This window comes from Bos indicus x Bos taurus, chromosome 14, assembly GCF_003369695.1.
Source record: "Bos indicus x Bos taurus breed Angus x Brahman F1 hybrid chromosome 14, Bos_hybrid_MaternalHap_v2.0, whole genome shotgun sequence".
In the NCBI taxonomy this organism is placed as follows: domain Eukaryota; kingdom Metazoa; phylum Chordata; class Mammalia; order Artiodactyla; family Bovidae; genus Bos; species Bos indicus x Bos taurus.
This window is the reverse complement of record NC_040089.1, coordinates 73,461,990-73,482,994: the sequence shown is the minus strand read 5'-3', so window position 1 is coordinate 73,482,994 and position 21,005 is coordinate 73,461,990. Positions and strand designations below refer to the sequence as shown.

The 21,005-nt window shown below is 39.9% G+C and overlaps 1 protein-coding gene across 2 annotated transcripts in view; it reads left to right on the top strand.

Annotated features, from left to right (window-relative positions):
* Positions 1-21,005, top strand: part of SLC26A7 (solute carrier family 26 member 7) — a 167,209-nt gene that overhangs the window by 3,975 nt on the left and 142,229 nt on the right. The window contains exons 1-2 of one of the 2 annotated variants that reach the window (XM_027561584.1): positions 11,394-11,508; positions 11,680-11,982. In XM_027561584.1, the coding sequence (XP_027417385.1) occupies positions 11,790-11,982 (193 nt within the window). In that variant the 5' untranslated portion in view covers positions 11,394-11,508; positions 11,680-11,789. Of the gene's footprint in view, positions 1-11,393; positions 11,509-11,679; positions 11,983-21,005 lie in introns of those variants that run through there. The other variant, XM_027561585.1, reaches the window with a different exon arrangement.

Below are 21,005 nucleotides of genomic sequence, written 5' to 3'. Positions count from 1 at the left end.
CTTCAGTGATTTTGGAGCCCCCCAAAATAAAGTCTGACACTGTTTCCACTATTTCCCCATCTATTTTCCATGAAGTGATGGGACCAGATACCATGATCTTAGTTTTCTGAATGTTGAGCTTTAAGCCAAATTTTTCACTCTCCTCTTTCACTTTCATCAAGAGGCTCTTTAGTTCCTCTTCACTTTCTGCCATAAGGGTGGTGTCATCTACATATCTGCATATCTAAGGTTATTGATATTTCTCCCGGCAATCTTGATTCCAGCTTGTGTTTCTTCCAGCCCAGCGTTTCTCATGATGTACTCTGCATAGAAGTTAAATAAGCAGGGTGACAATATACAGCCTTGACGAACTTCTTTTCCTATTTGGAGCCAGTCTGTTGTTCCATGTCCAGTTCTAACTGTTGCTTCCTGACCTGCATACTGGTTTCTCAAGAGGCAGGTCAGGTGGTCTGGTATTCCCATCTCTTTCAGAATTTTCCACAGTTTATTGTGTTCCACACAGTCAAAGGCTTTGGCATAATCAATAGAGCAGAAATAGATGTTTTTCTGGAACTCTCTTGCTTTTTCAGTGATCCAGCGGATGTTGGCAATTTGGTCTCTGGTTCCTCTGTCTTTTCTAAAACCAGCTTGAACATCTGGAAGTTCACAGTTCACGTATTGCTGAAGCCTGACTTGGAGAATGTTGAGCATTACTTTACTAGCATGGAAGATGAGTGTAATTGTGTGGTAGTTTGAGCATTCTTTGGCATTGCCTTTCTTTGGGATTGGAATGCAAACGGACCTTTTCCAGTCCTGTGACCACTGCTGAGTTTTCCAAATTTACTGGCATATTGAGTGCAGCACTTTCACAGCATCATCTTTTAGGATTTGGAATATCTCAACTGGAATTCCGTCACCTCCACTAGCTTTGTTCGTAGTGATGCTTTCTAAGGCCCACCCGACTTCACATTCCAGGATGTCTGGCTCTAGGTGAGTGATCACACCATCGTGATTATCTGGGTCATGAAGATCTTTTTTGTACAGTTCTTCAGTGTATCCTTGCCACCTCTTCTTAATATCTTCTGCTTCTGTTAGGTCCATACCATTTCTGTCCTTTATCGAGCCCATCTTTGCATGAAATGTTCCCTTGGTATCTCTAATTTTCTTGAAGAGATCTCTAGTCTTTCCCATTCTGTTGTTTTCCTCTATTTCTTTGCATTGATCGCTGAGGAAGGCTTTTTTTATCTCTCCTTGCTATGAAGTTATTAGATAAGTTTTAATAGAGGTACCAGATTGAAAACTTCCATGCCTATTGAAGACAGTCTATTTGGTTTCAGTAATAAGTTTGATACAAATTCTTAAGAGACTTGTGTGGACAAAATTTAAAAAAAGTCCTGTTTGACTGTTCTCAATTTCTACTAAAGAATAAACTTGAATCTGAAGGACAGAGTCTAGCCGATGTATCTGGGTTTTCTTATTTGCTGATGTAATAAAGACTTATATGACATGCATAATCAGATTTTGAGTAATACTATGGACCATGTTATGCCCCCACCCCTGAATTCATATGTTAAAGTACTAACCCCCCAGTATGATGGCATTTGGAGATGGAGCCTTCAGGAGATAATTAGCTTTAGGTCACATCATGAAGTGCTGATTCTTTCTTTCTGTTATGTGAAGAAGAAAGTGAGATGGCAGCTCTTTGCAAGCCAGGAAGAGAGCCCTTATTAGGAACCAAGTTGGTTGGCTCCTTGATCTTAGACTTTCCAGTCATCCAGAACTGTGAGAAATAAATTCCTGTGGTTTAACCTAAGCAGTCTGTGGTATTTTATTATAGTAGCATAAACTGACTAATAATACAGGTGACAATGTTTGGTGTGTTTCAGGAAAAAACTGATTCCGTGTTGGATCTGTTTCCTTAACCATTGCTCTTGTTCACTGAAAGGATACTGTTTATACATAATGGCCTGCCTCTAGGAACCCTGCCCCTCTGCCTGAATATTAAACCAAAGTGCCTTGTTCAGTACCCTGTCACCTCTGGATGGCTACAGGAAGAAAGAAATTAACACAACTTTAATACAAAAGAAAATGGAAGTATGCAGTTGTAAGGTCCTTATACTAAATGTGAAGTGGTATGTTATCATTTGAAGATAGACTTTAATAATTAAAGATGTACACTATACACTCTGAGGGCTTCCCTGATGGCTCAGCAGAATCTGCCTGCAATGCAGGAGACCTGGGATCTATCCCTGGGCTGGGAAGATACCCTGGAGAAGGGAATGATAACCCACTCCAGTCATTGCCTGGAGAAGCCCATGGACAGAAAAGCCTGGCAGGCTACAGTCCATAGGGTCACAAAGAGTTGGACATGAATGAGTGACTTAACACACTTACATACTCTAAAGCAGTCATCAATATAAGAGTTTAGTTAATAAACCAACAAAGGAGTAAAATAAAATACTAAAAATGATCCAAAAGGTGGTAATAAAAAGAAAAAAAAAACCCTGATAATTATAAAATAAATTACAATGATAGTTTTAAACCCAACCATATCAATAACCATGTTACATATAAATGGTCTATATACTCCAAATAAGGCAGAGGTTGTCACACTGGATTACAAAAGCAAGACCCAACACTATGCTGCCTACAAGAAATCCACATTAAATAGAAGGACATAAAATATTTACACTTATTTCCCTTAGTACAAAAAAATGTTATTATTCCTAGAAATAGGACGTCTGAAGCAGCAGTTATAGATTCACAATCATGCACTTCTTAGGAAGTGAATTTCTATTGGATAATCCCCTCTTTTGGTATCATCAGATCTTTTCAAGTTCTGCTATTTCCCCGGCTATAGTTTAATTTGCTTACCATTTATCAATTGTTGGTCAGAAATGAGAAGGGGTTTTTTTTTTTACTAATACTCAGTGAACTGTTATTGTATTTTTTCCCCCTTGCTTTTTACTCCATTCTTTCTTCCCTTTCTCCCTTCCTTTTTTTTTCAGTTCAGTCTCCTGTAAACAAAAACATCACAGACTGGGTGGCTTAAATAACAAACATTAATTTCTCACATTTCTGGAGATGCAGAAGCCCAAGATCAAGACACCAAGAGATTTTGTGTATAGTGAGGACCTTCTTCCTGGACTTGTAGATTTCTATTTTCTTGCTGTATCCTCACATGGCTGAGATAGTAAGCTCTAGTATCTTTCTCTTCTTATAAAGATACTAATCCAACTGTGATCTCCACCCTCATGACCTTGTATAAAACTAATTATTTCACAAAAGCCCCACCTTCTAATACCACCTCATTGGCTGTTAGGGTTTCATCATAAGAATATTAGGGAGATGCAAACATGTAGTCCAAACGCCTTCTGTCCTGCCTCCCTCTCTTTGCTCCCTGCCCATGCCCTCCTTTTTCTTTGAAAATGCCTTGGATTCTTGTAAATATACACTTGAAAGTACAAGTGATTTTTTTCACTTCACTAGAACTGTCTCCTTTTGACCCCTCAGTTCAGTTCAGTTCAGTCGCTCAGTCATGTCTGACTCTGCGACCCCATGAACTGCAGCACTCCAGGCCTCCCTGTCCATCACCAACTCCCAGAGTTTACCCAAACTCATGTCCATTGAGTCGATGATGCCATCTAACCATCTTATCCTCCGTTGTCCCTTTCTCCTCCTGCCCTCAATCTTTCCCAGCATCAAGGTATTTTCAAACGAGTCAGCTCTTTGCATCAGGTGGCCAAAGGACTGAAATTTCAACTTCAACATCAGTCCTTCCAATGAACACTCAGGACTGATCTCCCTTAGGATGGACTGGTTGGATCTCCTTGCAGTCCAAGGGACTTTCAGTGTTTGGCTGAGCAAAGGCTTTCTGGTCTCTAAACTGACGATAACGAACCAGTCAGTATCCAAACTAGTTCTTCCCAGTGTCTTTTCCGTTGGGGATAACCCACTTAGTGCCTGACTTGAATAAAATCTTCCCAGTCCTTCAAATGAGGATGTCACTCAGTATTTAAACTGAGCAACCCAGGTACCTCTTCTTGAAATCCAGGACTGATTTCCTTTAGGATGGGCTGGTTGGATCTCCTTGCAGTCAAGGGACTCTCAAGAGTCTTCTCCAACACCACAGTTCAAAAGCATCAATTCTTCAGCGCTCAGCTTTCTTTATAGTCCAACTCTCACATCCATACATGACCACTGGAAAAACCATAGCCTTGACTAGATGGACCTTTGTTGACAAAGTAATGTCTGCTTTTTTAAGATGCTGTCTAGGTTGGTCATAACTTTCCTTCCAAGGAGTAAGCATCTTTTAATTTCATGGGTGCAGTCACCATCTGCAGTGATTTTGGAGCCCCCCAAAATAAGTCAGCCACTGTTTTACTGTTTCCCCATCTATTTGCCAAGAAGTGATGGGACCAGATGCCATGATCTTAGTTTTCTGAATGTTGAGTTTTAAGCCAACCTTTTCACTCTCCTCTTTCACTTTCATCAAGAGGCTCTTTGGTTCTTCACTTTCTGCCGTAAGGGTGGTGTCATCTGCATATCTGAGGTTACTGATATTTGTCTGGCAATATTGATTCCAGCTTATGCTTCCTCCAGCCAGTGTTTCTCAGGATGTACTCTGCATATAAGTTATATAAGCAGGGTGACAATATACAGCCTTGATGTACTCCTTTTCCTATTTGGAACCAGTCTGTTGTTCCATGTCCAGTTCTAACTGTTGCTTCCTGACCTCCATACCGGTTTCTCTAGAGGCAGATCAGGTGGTCTGGTATTCCCATCTCTTGAAGAATTGTCCTCAATTTATTGTGATCCACACAGTCAAAGGCTTTGGCATAGTCAATAAAGCAGAAATAGATGTTTTTCTGGAACTCTCTTGCTTTTTCAGTGATCCAGCAGATGTTGGCAATTTGGTCTCTGGTTCCTCTGCCTTTTCTAAAACCAGCTTGAACATCAGGAAGTTCACGGTTCACGTATTGCTGAAGCCTGGCTTGGAGAATTTTGAGCATTACTTTACTAGCATGTGAGATGAGTGCAATTGTGTGGTAGTTTGAGCATTCTTTGGCATTGCCTTTCTTTGGGATTGGAATGAAAACGGACGTTTTCCAGTCCTGTGGCCACTGCTGAGTTTTCCAAATTTGCTGGCATATTGAGTGCAGCACTTTCACAGTATCATCTTTCAGGATTTGAAATAGCTCAACTGGAATTCCATCACCTCCACTAGCTTTTTTGTAGTGATGCTTTCTAAGGCCCACCGACTTCACATTCCAAGATGTCTGGCTCTAGGTGAGTGATCACACCATTATGATTATCTGGGTCGTGAAGATCTTTTTTGTATAGTTCTTCTGTGTATTCTTGCCACCTCTTCTTGTGCTTCTGTTAGATCCTTAGCATTTCTGTCATTTATTAAGCCTATCTTTGCATGTAATGTTCCCTTGGCATCTCGAATATTCAGTTCAGTTCAGTCACTCAGTCATGTCTGACTCTTTGCGACCCCATGAGTCGCAGCACGCCAGGCCTCCCTGTCCATCACCAACTCCCGGAGTTCACTCAGACTCACGTCCATCGAGTCAGTGATGCCATCCAGCCATCTCATCCTCTGTCGTCCCCTTCTCCTGCCCCCAATCCCTCCCAGCATCAGAGTCTTTTCCAATGAGTCAACTCTTCGCATGAGGTGGCCAAAGTACTGGAGTTTCAGCTTTAGCATCATTCCTTCCAAAGAAATCCCAGGGCTGATCTCCTTCAGAATGGACTGGTTGGATCTCCTTGCAGTCCAAGGGACTCTCAAGAGTCTTCTCCAACACCACAGTTCAAAAGCATCAATTCTCGAATATTAGGGGGATGCAAACATGCATCGAAACACCTTCTGCCCTGCCTCCCTCTCTTTGCTCCCTGTCCATTCCCTCCTTTTTCTTTGAAAATGCCTTGGATCTTGTAAATATACATTTGAAAGTAGAAGTGATTTTTTCAGTTCACTAGAACTATCTCCTTTTGACCCCTATTATAAGTCAAAATAAGTCACGGAATAATGGCAGAAGGAAAAACATGTTAAAGAAACATACTGGAAGGTGTTATTTAAATCAAAGAAAACAAAGTAAGTTACATAAGCAATCAGCACTGGAAGACTAGAATTTTGCTCATTCTATTATACTGGTTGGCCTGTCATGAGTAAAACATGAAATGCACTGTTTAGGACTGTAATGACGTATATGTGCAGCACGTTAAAATGTCTCAGTATTTCTAAAACTGTACCACCAAAAACCAGAGCTTTTTAGGGATAGCACTAAAGGAATTAGTCCTGAACAGTTGCGCATGTGATAGGAATTAGGATAAAGACTGAAGAGTGGACATTTTAAATGGTAGATATTGGCTCAGTAATTAGGAATAATGTTCTAACAATTAGATTGTCTGAAAATCGGAATTAGTTATTTTTCTGATGTGGGAGAGACCTCCTTGGAGCCCACTCCTGGCTGAGGTCCTGTTAGGTCCTGGAAGTTCCCTCTGCCAGCATCTGATTAACCCCGGGGGAAGTGACTGTTTCACCAACCTCAGGGTTTGCTCCCTGATACAGAAAAACAAAACTGTTATTATTGTTGCCCTTGGGAGGGAACAGTAAGCAGCAGGTCATTTGAAAGTCTGTGTGAAATGAAAATATCTCCCTCCATATTAGTAAATAAGAAATGTCACAGCCATCAGCGATTTCTGGCCTCCAAATGTGGATGAGAGCTCCCCAAACTGTGATCCAGCACATGTTGCCCCTCTACCACTGGTTGCTGAAGAGCTGGGGGAATGCGAGAAGGTAGGAGAACAGCTTTGGCCTCAGATAGCTGAGGTGCAAAAGAAAGGAATGAATTCACTGAGCCTAGAGGCTTGCATCGGAGAAGGCAATGGCAACCCACTCCAGTACTCTTGCCTGGAAAATCCCATGGACGGAGGAGCCTGGTGGGCTGCAGTCCATGGGGTCGCTAAGAGTCGGGCACGACTGAGCGACTTCACTTTCACTTTTCACTTTCATGTATTGGAGAAGGAATGGCAACCCACTCCAGTGTTCTTGCCTGGAGAATACTAGGGACGAGGGAGCCTGCTGGACTGCCGTCTATGGGGTCGCACAGAGTCAGACATGACTGAAGCGACTTAGCGGCAGCAGCAGCAAAGAGGCAAACCAAGTTATGTGAATAATATCTGCACTCAAATAATTTACAGTCTCATGAGCCAAACTGGATAAAATCACACACAATAAATTTCAAACAAGAAAATCAATAGACAGTGAAAATGACTACAGTTGTACACCTATGAATAACCTGAAGGTTATCTAGATCTTTGGCATATAGGAAGAAGGGAACTGTAGGGAAGCCAGGGAAATTTTCATTAAAAAGTTACATACTGAGTAAGTGTTCAGACAGGGAAAAAACTAGGAACATGGAACTAGGGAAATCTGTATAAAACCAAAGAGTCGGTGTGCAGCAGATAGTATACAAATCTGCTAGAATACAAGCAGGATGGGAAGTGTTTTTTCTCAGTGGGAATGCAACTCTCCATTCTGAGCTCCTGTAACATTTGTTGTCTGACTTGATTGTTAATTTATTCTATTCTGCCTTTTGCATTAAATAATCCTTAGAAAATAGACAATATCTTCCTCTCCCCCATGCTTCTATTGCATTTCACACGATCTAGCAAAATGTGATTGATCGGTAAATACTTGCTAATTTAAATAGAGTCGATAAGTAGCTGGTAGAGGAAGGGTAGAGAGTAGAGAAAGGATCACATGTTTACGCTAATGAGTTTGAGTGTAATATTAAAAATTGCTGGAAGTTCAAACATGTCAGAGATAATGATCAAAATATTCTAGGAAGGAGGATTTTTTTGTTGTTTTACATGGGGATAATGAGTTCATCTTTTTATTTGTAAAGCTGTTGCCTGAACATTTGGGAAAGAGATGTCCCATATAGATGATATGTAGTACTGAATTTTAAGCTAATTTTAGCCATTGAAATTTTTGAATAAATATGTTTAGCTTTGAATTTTATGGGCTAGGTAAAGTGCTCTGAATGTCTCACGGGTGTGCATAAATTTCTTCACAAAAGCTTTTTTTGAGTTTCTGATTATAATCAATACTACACTTGATAGCATGCTTTAGAGTGAGATTTTGGCATGTTTTAAATAATGTCTAAGCACATGGAATTGGAAGAAAACCTGGAGTTTAAAAAATATTTTTAGGAAAGATCTACTCTAACTTTAGGAGGTTTTGTTTTGTTTTGTTTTGTTTTTTTTTAATTGAGAGACTTCAGAACTATTTTATCAAACATTATTTTCCCTCCTGGTCTTAGAATGAAAATGAAAGTGTTAGTTATTTAGTCATGTCTGACTTTATGCAGTCCCACAGATTGTCTCCTCTACTGATGGAGTTCTTCAGGCAAGAATATTGGAGTGGGTTGCCATTTCTTCTCCAGAGGATCTTCCCGACCCAGGGATCAAACCCAGGTCTCCTGAATTGCAGGCAGGTTCTTGACTGTCTGAGCCACCAGGGAAGCCTTCCTGGTCTTTGGATGTTTTAGAGCAATTGTTGGCACTAATATGCTTAGATGTTTCTATATAGATTAATCTTCAATTCCAAAAATTCTGTTCATATGAATTCTTTGTTACTGGCATTTAACACAAAGTTTTTTTTAACATGATTGAAATTGCACAAATCATAGGTGTTGACTGTTTATTTCAGTATTTAAGCTTTCAATTACTTTTTTCATTTCTTAACTTGGATTTGAATTTTTAACCTAAATATATTTTGAGAAAAGAATCATTAGTATTAATTTTGATTATAAAAGTAGCAATACTCAGTTTATATATAGCTTCTGAATTTCTTTGTTTATGTAATGGGTGAAGTATATAAAACAAAGTTAGATTGCTGTTTGTGAAGAAAAAGCAACATAACATCTCTGTTAAAGGTGAATTTACTTATCTGATGAATCTACCTCTCACACTAAAAGAATAGGGCTAAAATACTATGAGTCTGTGGTGAGACTCTAAATCTAATGAAATGTTCATAAATGTAGCATATGTAAACAACTGGAAAAATACGAAGAAAATTCTATTCTGTACCTATGAATAAACTGTACATATATTGCTATATATTTAGGATTCATTGCATTTAAAAAGAAAAGTATTTTTGCACAGATAGAAGGCCAGTGATGTCATTTGTGGAAGACTGAGAGAGTAAAGTAATGCTCAAAATTCTTCAAGCCGGGCTTCAGCAATATGTGAACCATGAACTTCCGGGTGTTCAAGCTGGTTTTAGAAAAGGCAGAGGAGGAACCAGAGATCAAGTTGCTAACATCTGCTGGATCATAGAAAAAGCAAGAGAGTTCCAGAAAAAAACATCTATTTCTGCTTTATTGACTATGCCAAAGCCTTTGACTGTGTGGACCACAACAAACTGTGGAAAATTCTGAAAGAGATGGGAATACCAGACCACCTGACCTGCCTCTTGAGAAACCAGTATGCAGGTCAGGAAGCAACAGTTAGAACTGGACATGGAACAACAGACTGGTTCCAAATAGGAAAAGGAGTTCGTCAAGGCTGTATATTGTCACCCTGCTTATTTAACTTCTATGCAGAGTACATCATGAGAAACGCTGGGCTGGAAGAAGCACAAGCTGGAATCAAGATTGCCGGGAGAAATATCCATAACCTTAGATATGCAGATATGTAGATGACACCACCCTTATGGCAGAAAGTGAAGAGGAACTAAAGAGCCTCTTGATGAAAGTGAGCTGAAAGCTCAACATTCAGAAAACAAAGATCATGGCATCCAGTCCCATCACTTCATGACAAATAGAGGGAAACAGTGAGAAACTTTATTTTTTGGGTGCTCCAAATTGCTGCAGATGGTGATTGCAGCCATGAAATTAAAAGACGCTCACTCCTTGGAAGGAAAGTTATGACCAACCTAGATAGCATATTCAAAAGCAGAGACATTACTTTGCCCACAAAGGTCCATCTAGTCAAGGCTATGGTTTTTCCAGTGGTCATGTATGGATGTGAGAGTTAGACTGTGAAGAAAGCTGAGCACCGAAGAATTGATGCTTTTGAATTGTTGTGTTGGGGAAGACTCTTGAAAGTCCCCTGGACTGCAAGGAGATCCAACCAGTCCATTCTAAAGGAGATCAGTCCTGGGTGTTCATTGGAAGGACTGATGCTAAAGCTGAAACTCCAGTACTTCGGCCACCTCATGTGAAGAGTTGACTCATTGGAAAAGACTCTGATGCTGGGAGGGATTGGGGGCAGGAGGAGAAGGGGACGACAGAGGATGAGATGGCTGGATGGCATCACTGACTCGATGGACGTGAGTCTGAGTGAACTCCGGGAGCTGGTGATGGACAGGGAGGCCTGGCGTGCTGCAATTCATGGGGTCTCAACGAGTCGGGCATGACTGAGCGACTGAACTGAACTGAACTGAGAGAATAGCTCTTCACCTTAACCTAAAAACAATGGGAAAAATTACAGCCAGAGACACTGGAAGTATCCAAGGTATCCAAGTAGCAATATTTTGTTATTTTAAAGACTTCCAGACAGATCTCTACTCTGGTCAAATAGGCATTGAAAGGGCTGCAGCAAACTATGTACATGCTATTCTTGTTGGCGTCACATTTTTTGTTAATGTATTAGCTCTTTGGTTTAATTCGAATGGCACAGTCTTCATAAATGCAGGCCTTTTCTTTTTGGAGCTAGGCCTTACAGTGATAAAATAAAGGTCTTTGACAGCCTGACTATTCCATTATTAAATGTAACATCCTTTCTGAAACAGAGAAACCCCCCAAAAGTCATGTGAAAAGAGGGCAGAATCATAAAAAATGTTGGGAACTCTTCAAACAATATTATGAACCATATGTTATTCCTGAGAAATTTCAGTTAGGATAGTGCTAAGTGTGAGAATTATATGACTTGGAAAAATAGAGAAAACTGAGTGAACCATTCAGACACAAAGAAGAAATATTGCCACAAATAATTGTTCAATGTAAGCTTATTTTCTTAGCCCATGAAATGAAATTTCTGTTTGTTTATGAGAACTGGCTATTCTGTTGCCAGACTGGGCAGAGGCTGTCTGAATGTTTCTGTATGAATGAAAATCTCCTCTCCCAGGGGAAAAAAAGATAAGAGCATTTAGCAAAGCCTCTTAGGTTTCTGAATATTTCAGAAATGGCAGTCATTTGATATACTGAAAATACCCACTTCCCAAAGAAGTAAATCTAGATTCTCTGACTACATCTTGCACAACTAAACCTCTCTGGTTTTTGATTTCGCATAGTTTGTCTGGAGAAGGCAGGAATAGCTGAATGCTTCCTGGTTTCTTTAGCATAACCCAGCCCACTTGCAACACATGCCCAGAACTACCTCATTAGCCACTGGGATATAAGCCAAAACATAAGACTACAGTCAGTATAAGGGGAATTACTGGCAAGAGAGCTCTACACCAACTTAATGCTGAATGCACTACTTTTCCAAGATCAGAAAATATTACACTAACAAGAGGTACCATTTCTCATCTCATTCAGATAAAAATTCATGGTTTTAATCTGCATCTTTTATCTAGAATAATTAGCTGTACCATAATAAAACTTGCAGCCTAGCTGCATATGTATGTGTGTGTGTGTGTATATATATATGCTTTTGTTAATCTCTCTCTTATTATTTCCCGGATAGCTTTGACATTGTGAACCACAGACGATTTGGAGCCTGGCTTTGAAGGGAGGTGTTCTACAACACTTTTTTTCTTGTTTAAAGAAGTTTAATCTACAAGAGGTAATCTGAAAATGACGGGGGCAAAGAGGAAAAAGAAAAGCTTGCCCTGGAGCAAGATGCGTATCCCCCGTTGTGAAGACTTTAAACAGTGGTGTAGACGGCGGCTGCCTATTTTGGAGTGGGCGACACATTACAGTCTGAAAGAAAGCTTGCTTCCGGATACTGTTTCTGGGATGATGCTGGCAGTTCAACAGGTAGCACAAGGTAATGTACTGCATTTGATTTTCCTGTTTTATACACAGTAGATATCACTTTGCTTTCTTGGAAGAGTATTGTGACCTAGGGTCTACTAACAAAATTGACTTTAATTAACTTTCGGAGAATAAACACACTGAATATCTGTGGAAACACAAGTAGGAAGACACAAAAGTTTTCCTACTTGTCTTTTGCTTTCTTTCTTTTTGCTGTTTTTGAGAGATATTAAGCATCAAACCAATTTTTAATGGCATTGTATATTTGCAATGTTAAAATTCATACTATATGAGTAAAAGATCTGTAATTGTGGGACAATGAGTTTTTGTAGTTTGACCTTATTGATACAGTTTTCTACTTAGGCTGAATCCAGCTATAAAATATCACCTGGCTTGAACATATCATTTGTAAACCTAATTAGCAGCATACAGTGACCTGTTGTAACCTTGCGGGTTGCTATAAGCAAGGAATAGAGCTTTCTGTACATAAAGGAGGCTCTTGGCCAAGATCATTATTTGCAAAGAGAATCCTCTGTCCTTAGAGCTTACATTTTACTGTGCATGCCAATTTAATTCTGTATCACATTATGTACTGTTTATTTCTCAATTATAAATTTAAACTGATGAGAAGTCTGATTTTAACTTTCCCAAAGCTGTTTATAAATGATATTCTAGATTTAGATAGATGTTTCTCTGGGAAAAAACTATTAGGTAATTGGTGTGCATGCAGTGTATCAGCGTGTGTGTGTGTGTGTGTGTGTCTGTGTTTTTTGTTTTCCTCAAAGATATATTCATTGTATTTTTAAAAACTAGTTCAGGTAATAGCTTCCTACCTTAAAGACATATTCCTTGTATTTTTAAAAACTAGTTCAGGTAATAGCTTCCTACCTGTAGCAAGAAAAATCTCAAGATTTTTCAGCCTTGAGAATTTGTAAAATGTTCCTTGGCACAGACTCTTTAGATTTATATTTTTTTGCAGTTTTACTACCTCCTGGCTTGAACTATTTTTCATACCATTAAATTATATGCACTTTTCTAATTCTGTAGCTGGAACAAACTGGTTTGTGAGTTTGTGTTTTTAGTATGATTAGGAACATCTGCTCTGGTTGCTTTAAGATCTATAGTACTATCATACTTCCTGTGGTTCCATTTCCCTGAATAGTCTCATATTTTTAATGACCAGTTTGCTAAAAGCAAAGCATAGTAGTCTTTCATAAAAATGCAAAGTAAATAACACATTAGGCCATTTTTTAGGATTATTTTTATTCAATTTTAAATTCAGAGGCACTACCATGGACTTTGAAACTAAGATGATGAATTTACAAGAGCTTTTTTGCCAGGTAGTTTCAATATATTTTATGAATTTATTTTCTTTCATTTATTATAAAGTAAAAGAGAAATTATTTAAAAAAATTTGTTTTTTCATCTTTCTGAAATATCAGGTTAGTTAGAAAATTTGGGGATATGATAAAGATACCTGTGATATATTATTAGTATTTTCATTTATCTGTCTTTGGTAGTTGACTGTATGACTTTTCTTTGGGTATGGAAGTTGAGGTGTTTTGTTTAATGAGTCATGCATTTTACTGGTTATGAAGAAATATGTTGGCCAGCCCCCAATTGATGAGAAGCACAAAGCTTACTCAACTCTTGTGTCTTGGAAATTATGGATCTGGCTCTTGATTCTCCTAGAAGACTCCCAGTGATTGGGCAAGGAAGGCTACACTACTAGAAAGAGCTTAAAGGTTTTTGTTGGTGTATGGAAAGACCAATTCTGGACAGGGAGTTGGTGATGGACAGGGAGGCCTGGCATGCTGCAGTCCTTGGGGTCGCTAAGAGTTGGACACGACTGAGCGACTGAACTGAACTGAATTCTTCCAAAAGTACTTATTCTTTAAAAACAATCCTCAAACTTTCTCATGATTACCCACGATGGGTAAATATCATAAGCTACTATTTGTTGTAAGGGGCCTTGTGCTAAATCCCTTATGTGCAATATCTTCTCCTGTCCCAACAAAATCCTAAGTGACAGTGGTCCTCCATTTCCCACTTGAGAAAGTGGAAACTTACACAAGTAAATAATTTTCTCTGGACCTTATACTTGATAAGTGGTAGAGTCAGGACTTGATTGTAATGGTAACACTCAACATTTTATGCTTTATGCTCTACACTGCCAAAATAAGTAGACCTTTTCATAATTCCAGTCTTAGTAACAGAAGGCATTTCTTGGGAAAGGTGCAAATGTCCTTCCCTGTAAATTACCTTTGGGTTTGGGCTTCCTAGGTGGCGCTAGTGGTAAAGACCTAAGAGATGCAGTTTCGATCCCTGGGTTGGGAAGATCCCCTGGAGGAGGGCAGAGCAACCCATTCCATTATTCTGGCCAAGAGAATCCCATGGATAGAGGAGCCTACTTGTTTTTTTTTAAATTCTTCTTTCTCAATATATGCAATTAAAATTAAGGTTAATGGAAACTAAAATTTGAGTCTTTTCTATATGTCAACTATCAAGGAGCCATTTTAAATTACTTTATTAAAGATTTCCCAATTGTTACATATAGATGCTTGTTAGTCAGCGTGTAGTATGCAGTATTTTCTGTGTTGACTGTACTCTCTCTAAAATCATTTCCTCTCTTGAGCTTTAGACATTGCTTTTCTGTTCACCTTCTACTACCTCTCTGGCCTCTCATTATTAGCTTTGGCAGATTTTGCCTCCTCTGTTGTTGTTCAGTCACTCAGTCGTGTCCAACTCTTTGCAACCCCAGGAACTGCAGTGCTCCAGGCTTCCCTGTCCTTCACCATCTCCTGGAGTTTGCTCAAACTCATGTCATTGTCAGTGATGCCATCCAACCATCTCATATGTCACCGCATCTCCTCTTGCCCTCAGTCTTTCCCAGCATGGCTCCTACTCTATCTACCCATTAAACACTAGCATCCTGGAGTTGATTCAAACCCTGGGCCTTCTCTGAAAATGCCTCAGGCTATTTCATCTGTGTAAGAGGCTCTAGCCATCATCACTGTACTTTCTTCTCAACCAGAGATCCATATATTCAACTAGACAAACCTAGAATTGCCTGAAAGCATTACAGATGCAGCGCTAGTCTTCTGGAAGAAACAAACTGAATGAAACCACCATCCTTACCAGAATTATAATAATAAATAATAACAGCTAATTTTTAGACACAAAAGAACACTTGACATATATACAAAACCGAGGCTCACAGAGGATAAGTAATTGATTAAAGTTACATAGTAAGTGAGTTAGAAGTGACAGGATTTTAACCCAAGTAGTCAGGCTCCAGGGACTGTGTGCTCCCCTTTCCACCAAGCTTTGTACTAGACTGCCTCTTATATAGTCTCAAGTCATTCTCAGCTCCTCCCTCTCTTTCGCTACTATACCTGCCAGGGTACAATCACCCACCAGGTCCTGGTGTTTCTGTTTCCTAAATATCTTTCCAACCAAGCAATCTCACTTCATGTCCCCTGCTACCGCCCTGGACCCCTAAACTATTGAAACCATAATCTTGTGGGTCTTCATTGTCTGTCTCCTCATGTAGGCCATTCCATGCTGTATCTAACCATATCAGTTCTACGTTCAGAATTCTTCCGTGACCCTCTGTTTCCACTGGGATAAAGCCCAATTCTTTAGAATAATCTGTTAGATCATTAAAAATCTGGGCCCCTTAATACAAAGGTCTACTCAAAGAGATCTTTCCTCTGAGAATCCCTGCCAATCTTCTGGAAAGATGTATCTCCTACTCCCTTTGTACTTTTTATGTATCTCTATGATGCGCCTTAACAGATTGTATTGTATTCTTTTGGTACAATTCTTTATGCACTGGTGGGTAAGCTTTGGAAAGAATGTTTTAATCTTTATACTCTCACCAGTTTATATATTACCTGGCGCATAGACACAGGTGTTCAGTAAATGTTTCTTGGAATCATGAAGCAGTTTGCCTCCTAGAGACTTTTATTATTTTACAGTATCTTGCTGCCACTCTCGGAAGGGACATTTAAATTTATTTTTATATTTTAAAAATAAATGTAATAAAGATACTGATAGTAAAAGATACATTAAAATATGAATAATTAATTTCTTCCAATTCTCCTTACTTTTCTGAATTTATAAACTTGTAGCCCCCCAGACAAATATGATAAAAGGTTTACCTGCATTCCCTTTGTCCCCGTGTTTAATTTTTTCTCGAGCCAACATTAACCCATCTAGATGAAAATCTAGATGTCTGGCTTCTCTTGCAAAAGGGAAACAGATGGCCATAAGGGTCTTATGTTTCCATGTGGGAAAAATCTTTTGGCTCCCTCTGTAGACAGGGCATGTGCTTTATATTTTGCCGCAGTCCCCATCATTCACACATCTGCTGCCACCCTTTCTCCTAGTTTCCCGCTAAGTGTGAATCTGTCTCCTCTGACAAGGCGCTTGCTAACATGTTTTGTTGAAATGCCTTGAACTCCCTCTTGAATAAAATCTTTGAGAGGGAACTTCCAAGTGGCAATGTTGGTGATGGGCAGGGAGGCCTGGTGTGCGCAGCCCATGGGGTCGCAAAGAGCTGGACGCGACTGAGCGACTGAAACGACTGACCCCAAGGTGGCGCTAGCAGCTTTGCAGCCCATGGGGTCGCAAAGAGCCGGACGCGACTGAGCGGCTGAAACGACTGACCCCAAGGTGGCGCTAGCAGCAAGGAACCTGCCTGCCAACGCAGGAGATGTGAGAGGCGCAGGTTCAATCCCTGGGTCGGGAAGATCCCCTCAAGGTGGACAGCCCACTCCAGTATTCTTGCCTAGAAAATCTCATGTACAGAGGAGTCTGGCAGGCTACAGTCCATAGGGTCGCAAAGAGTCGGACATGACTGAAGCGACTTAGTGTGCAAGAGCATGCGTGCGCGCGCGCGCACACACACACACACACATACACACACACACAAAGATTAGGTCCTTAAATCAACAGGAACTTCAGGTCTGTGAACCTGCGTCAATATATTTTAATATACTTCATTTCTTTATAATTCTATAATTCTCTATACTTCTATTTTCTTTTACTTATTTTAAGAAAGTATTCTGGAAAGGAGTTTATAGACTATACAAGATTGCTAAAGGGATCCCCAAAATATTTCCTCCCCAAGGTAAAAGCATAAAGGTAGATGTGCTCATTTTAATGAAAAAAAGAAAAGGAACTTTAGGTCATTCTTTCACCATGTTCAAATATTTCTTAGAAATGATTTGTGTGTTTTTTTAAATATTAAAAACATTGGGAGCACTCATCACTAACATCAGGTGAAAACCATTATAGCTGGCATGTACCAAAATGTTCTTTAATTGACATCTCGCTGCAGAATGTAGTTTGAGGATCAACAAACGTTCTAGAGAATGTCATTAATTTAAACATGTCACCGACATGGTTGGCAAGTTAAGCAGTATAAAACTCCTAGAGTATAAATACTTTAGTTCACATTCTACCCTGGATGACCTCTTGAGGGAAAATTTTTTTTTTTTCAAACTGAAAACTCAAGCATTGGGACAGGGTGGAGACCTAAAATGCATGACTTACCATATAAGTACCTAATACACTGAGGAGGAATATGAGAATGTTTTGACTTGCATTCCGTGGGATCACCTAGAATTTTTGTTGCCAAATCATGAAAGTTTTATGGTGCCATAGGGCTCTCTGATGTTCAAACCACAGTGTTCTGGGCCACAGACAAAGGATGGACGTTCCTTATAATAATGCAGAACTTGTGGCATTACTGGTACCAAAATATGTGGAAGCTGATCTTCTTTGTACTCCTGAGGGCAGCTTAGTGACATGTGGAACAGTAAGTGGAATTCCTGGAAGCATTCACTGTGAAAATTAAAGGCTTGTCTGAGAATTTTCCCTGCGTGGTTTTAGCCTTGAAGATTAAGAGACGTAGCATTAGCTACATATCTCTAACCTCTTAATCATTATAAACATGTAGATGATAATTTAGAGAAATTATAATGATTTGTTATATTTATTGAATGGTAACTATTCTCTAAGAACAATGGCAGCCAAATATTGCTAAATAAATCTAAAGTATACTTGCCCTGGGGCTTCCCTTGTGGCTCAGCTGGTAAAGAATCTGCCTGCAATGCGGGAGACCTGGGTTGGGAAGATCGCCTGGAGAAGGGAAAGGCTACCCACTTCAGTATTCTGGCCTGGAGAATTCCATGGACTGTATAGTCTATGGGGTCGCTAAGAGTCGGACATGACTGAGCAACTTTGATTCACTCACTCACTCATACTTTCCCTGACCTCCGTAAAAATGTACCCAGGAGCAAGGAACACTGCTGGTTTTTCACTTCTCTATTTTCTCTCATCCCATGATGCATGCTCTCACCCAAAGCTTTGGGCTTCATCCAGCATTTCTGATTTTCTTTCTCTCTTAAATGTAAATTAATGGTGATTTTTGTGTTAAAAGGTTACTTTTATATTTCTGCAGTTAGAATAATACTCCCTGTAATATTTAGACCAGTTCACATGGAAGAACCAAGACTTTCCATTTTAGAGTGTTGAAAACTTGGGAAGGTTTGCAACAAAATAGATTGGCAGTGGTTGTGAAGATAAGGTATGTGGTCTATATAATAGTACAATATAAAATATAAAATACAAATTATCCTGTTTTTGCCAGCCAGGATCCATCCCTGCTTTTAGTAATTTTTGTAATTAATTACTTTTAGTAATAATACAAGAATTGTTCTTAGTAGTTCTTGGATTTGTTTTAAGGAACAACCCCCCTGCCCCTTCCATTTTTGGTATACACGGTTTAAGTGAGGTTCTAATTTTGGCTCTAGGCTGATCAGCAAAATAAGTATCCCTCAACCAGGATTCTCAATTTTTGGGACCCTTTGGAGCCAGCTTGGTGACTAAAAGAACATTGGTACCTGAGTCTGAACTCAAACTGGGAAATCAGATTTCCCAGGAGGAGTTCCCAGACATGGAGGACATTGTGATTCTTCTTTTTTCAATTGTCCCAGATCGTAATGTGGGACAGTGTTGACAGTTGCATCCAGACAGTTATTAGTCCAGGTGAAGACTTGTGGCTCATGTTGATAATGAGCACTATTCCATTCACCAGGTCAGTTACTGGTTCAGTAGTGACGTTTTCTCCTCTAGGCACAAGGAGGGTTTACTATACCACAAACCAGTCATTTCTTCTTGAAAAATGGTGATGGCAATACATGTCACCTGAGAGTGGCCCACTCAGTCTGGATCTTGGAACATGTGCAGAACCTTTGAGGAAAAAAAGGAAAAGGCATCTTCCTTTGTGCTGGGACTACTGACAGTAAGGATGACATTCCTCTACATCTTCCCTCAGCTTCGAAAGCCTGGAAATGAAGCCAACACAGCAAAGGGAACAGTAGAGAGAAACTGAGTCCTGATGATGGCTAGTACACGTCTGACTTTTCACTTGCACGTGCAAACACTTTGTTGTTAATTAGGTTTAAGTTGTGTTACTTCCAGTCACCTTAACTATGCATTTGAGTGTCATTCCAATTTAAATGTTACACAAATTGTCTCCAATTTTCTAAACCCATCAAGATAGATATATATACTTTATATTCATATTCATTTTCATGAGAAGAGGTGACTGAGGTTCAGAATTGGGTATCTTGCCCTCAGTACTGCTAAGAGAGACTGAAATATAAATCTACCAGGCTCCACCCCGCATCCCTCGCTGTCTTCTGTTCTCCAGTTTGCCTTGAGTACAGCAGACATAACCTGAGCGGGACTAGGAATGACACTGAGAGGCACACTGCACATCAGCCCCTGAGTCTGCCCCATCCATGATGACATGTCAGCTTCCTTGATAAAATAAAACCCGGAGATTCTGGCTGAGAGGGGAGAGGAGTGTGGCAGGGGGAAGCAGTACCTACACCAGAGCTCCTGTTCTTTCCCTTGAAAGCTGCTCATGCCCCCTGCTAGACTAGCTTAGGGTGAGGGACGGAGGAGAGACGTGCTTTAATACTGGCCTGCGAATTCAATAAACAATAAATAGCTTTTACCACATGGCAGAGGTGGCTCACCCCTTCACAGATCACAGCCTTGTTATAGCAAAGGGGCTTGCACAACTCAATGAAACCATGAGCTGTGCCAGGCAGGGCCACGCCAAATGGATGGGACAAAGGGAAGAATTTTGACAAAACATGGTTCACTGGGGTGGAGAAGGAAATGGCAACACACTCCAGCATTCTTGCCTGGAGAATCCCATGGATGGTATAAAAAGGCAAAAAGATGTGATGCTGGCTGAGCCCCCCATGTTGGAAGGTGTCCAGTATGCTCCTGGGGAAGAACAGATGGCAAGTACCAAGAGCTCTAGTAAGAATGAAGTGGCTGTCTCATTTTAAAATTGAGTGTTTTTCCCCTTTATTTAAATCTAATTATCTAACAGCAAATATTCCTGAATGGAAATAACAGGCCGAAGTTGAGTGGTGCCTGCACCCTTTCTGTGGGCGTGGGCTTTGCAATTTGCCATAATCCCCGATATCCCCTATGCTTTTACATTAATTCTGCTTCACTGCTGTTATTCATCCTCTTCAGGTCTAGAGTAGGAAGTTCTCAAACTCAGCTCAAAGACACCTTGATTGTCCAAACCCATCAAGGCATTCAGAAAAACAAGATATTTATATAAAAAGCGGACTATAAATAGCCAACTTTTCTCTTTTTACACAGGCATGAACTCATGAAAAGGTTTTTTAAGGCCCTTTAGTACCTGGATCTCATTCATCTTGTTTTCATCCTATGTTCTGGCTGCTCTGAGCGGATCTTAGTGTTCTAATCTGGCTGCTCTGAGCAGATCTTAGTGTTCTAAAGGGCCATACTTGTTTTGCCTCAGGACATTTTCACGTACTGCTTCCTCCTAAATGGACAATCTTTCTCCCCTCACCCTCTTTATCTGAGTATATTTTCTCATACTTAACCTGGGTTAGGTTAGTAGTTCTCAACCTTGCTTGCATATTTTAATCTCTTTTGGCACTTGAAAAAATACCCGTGCCCCAACCCTATCCC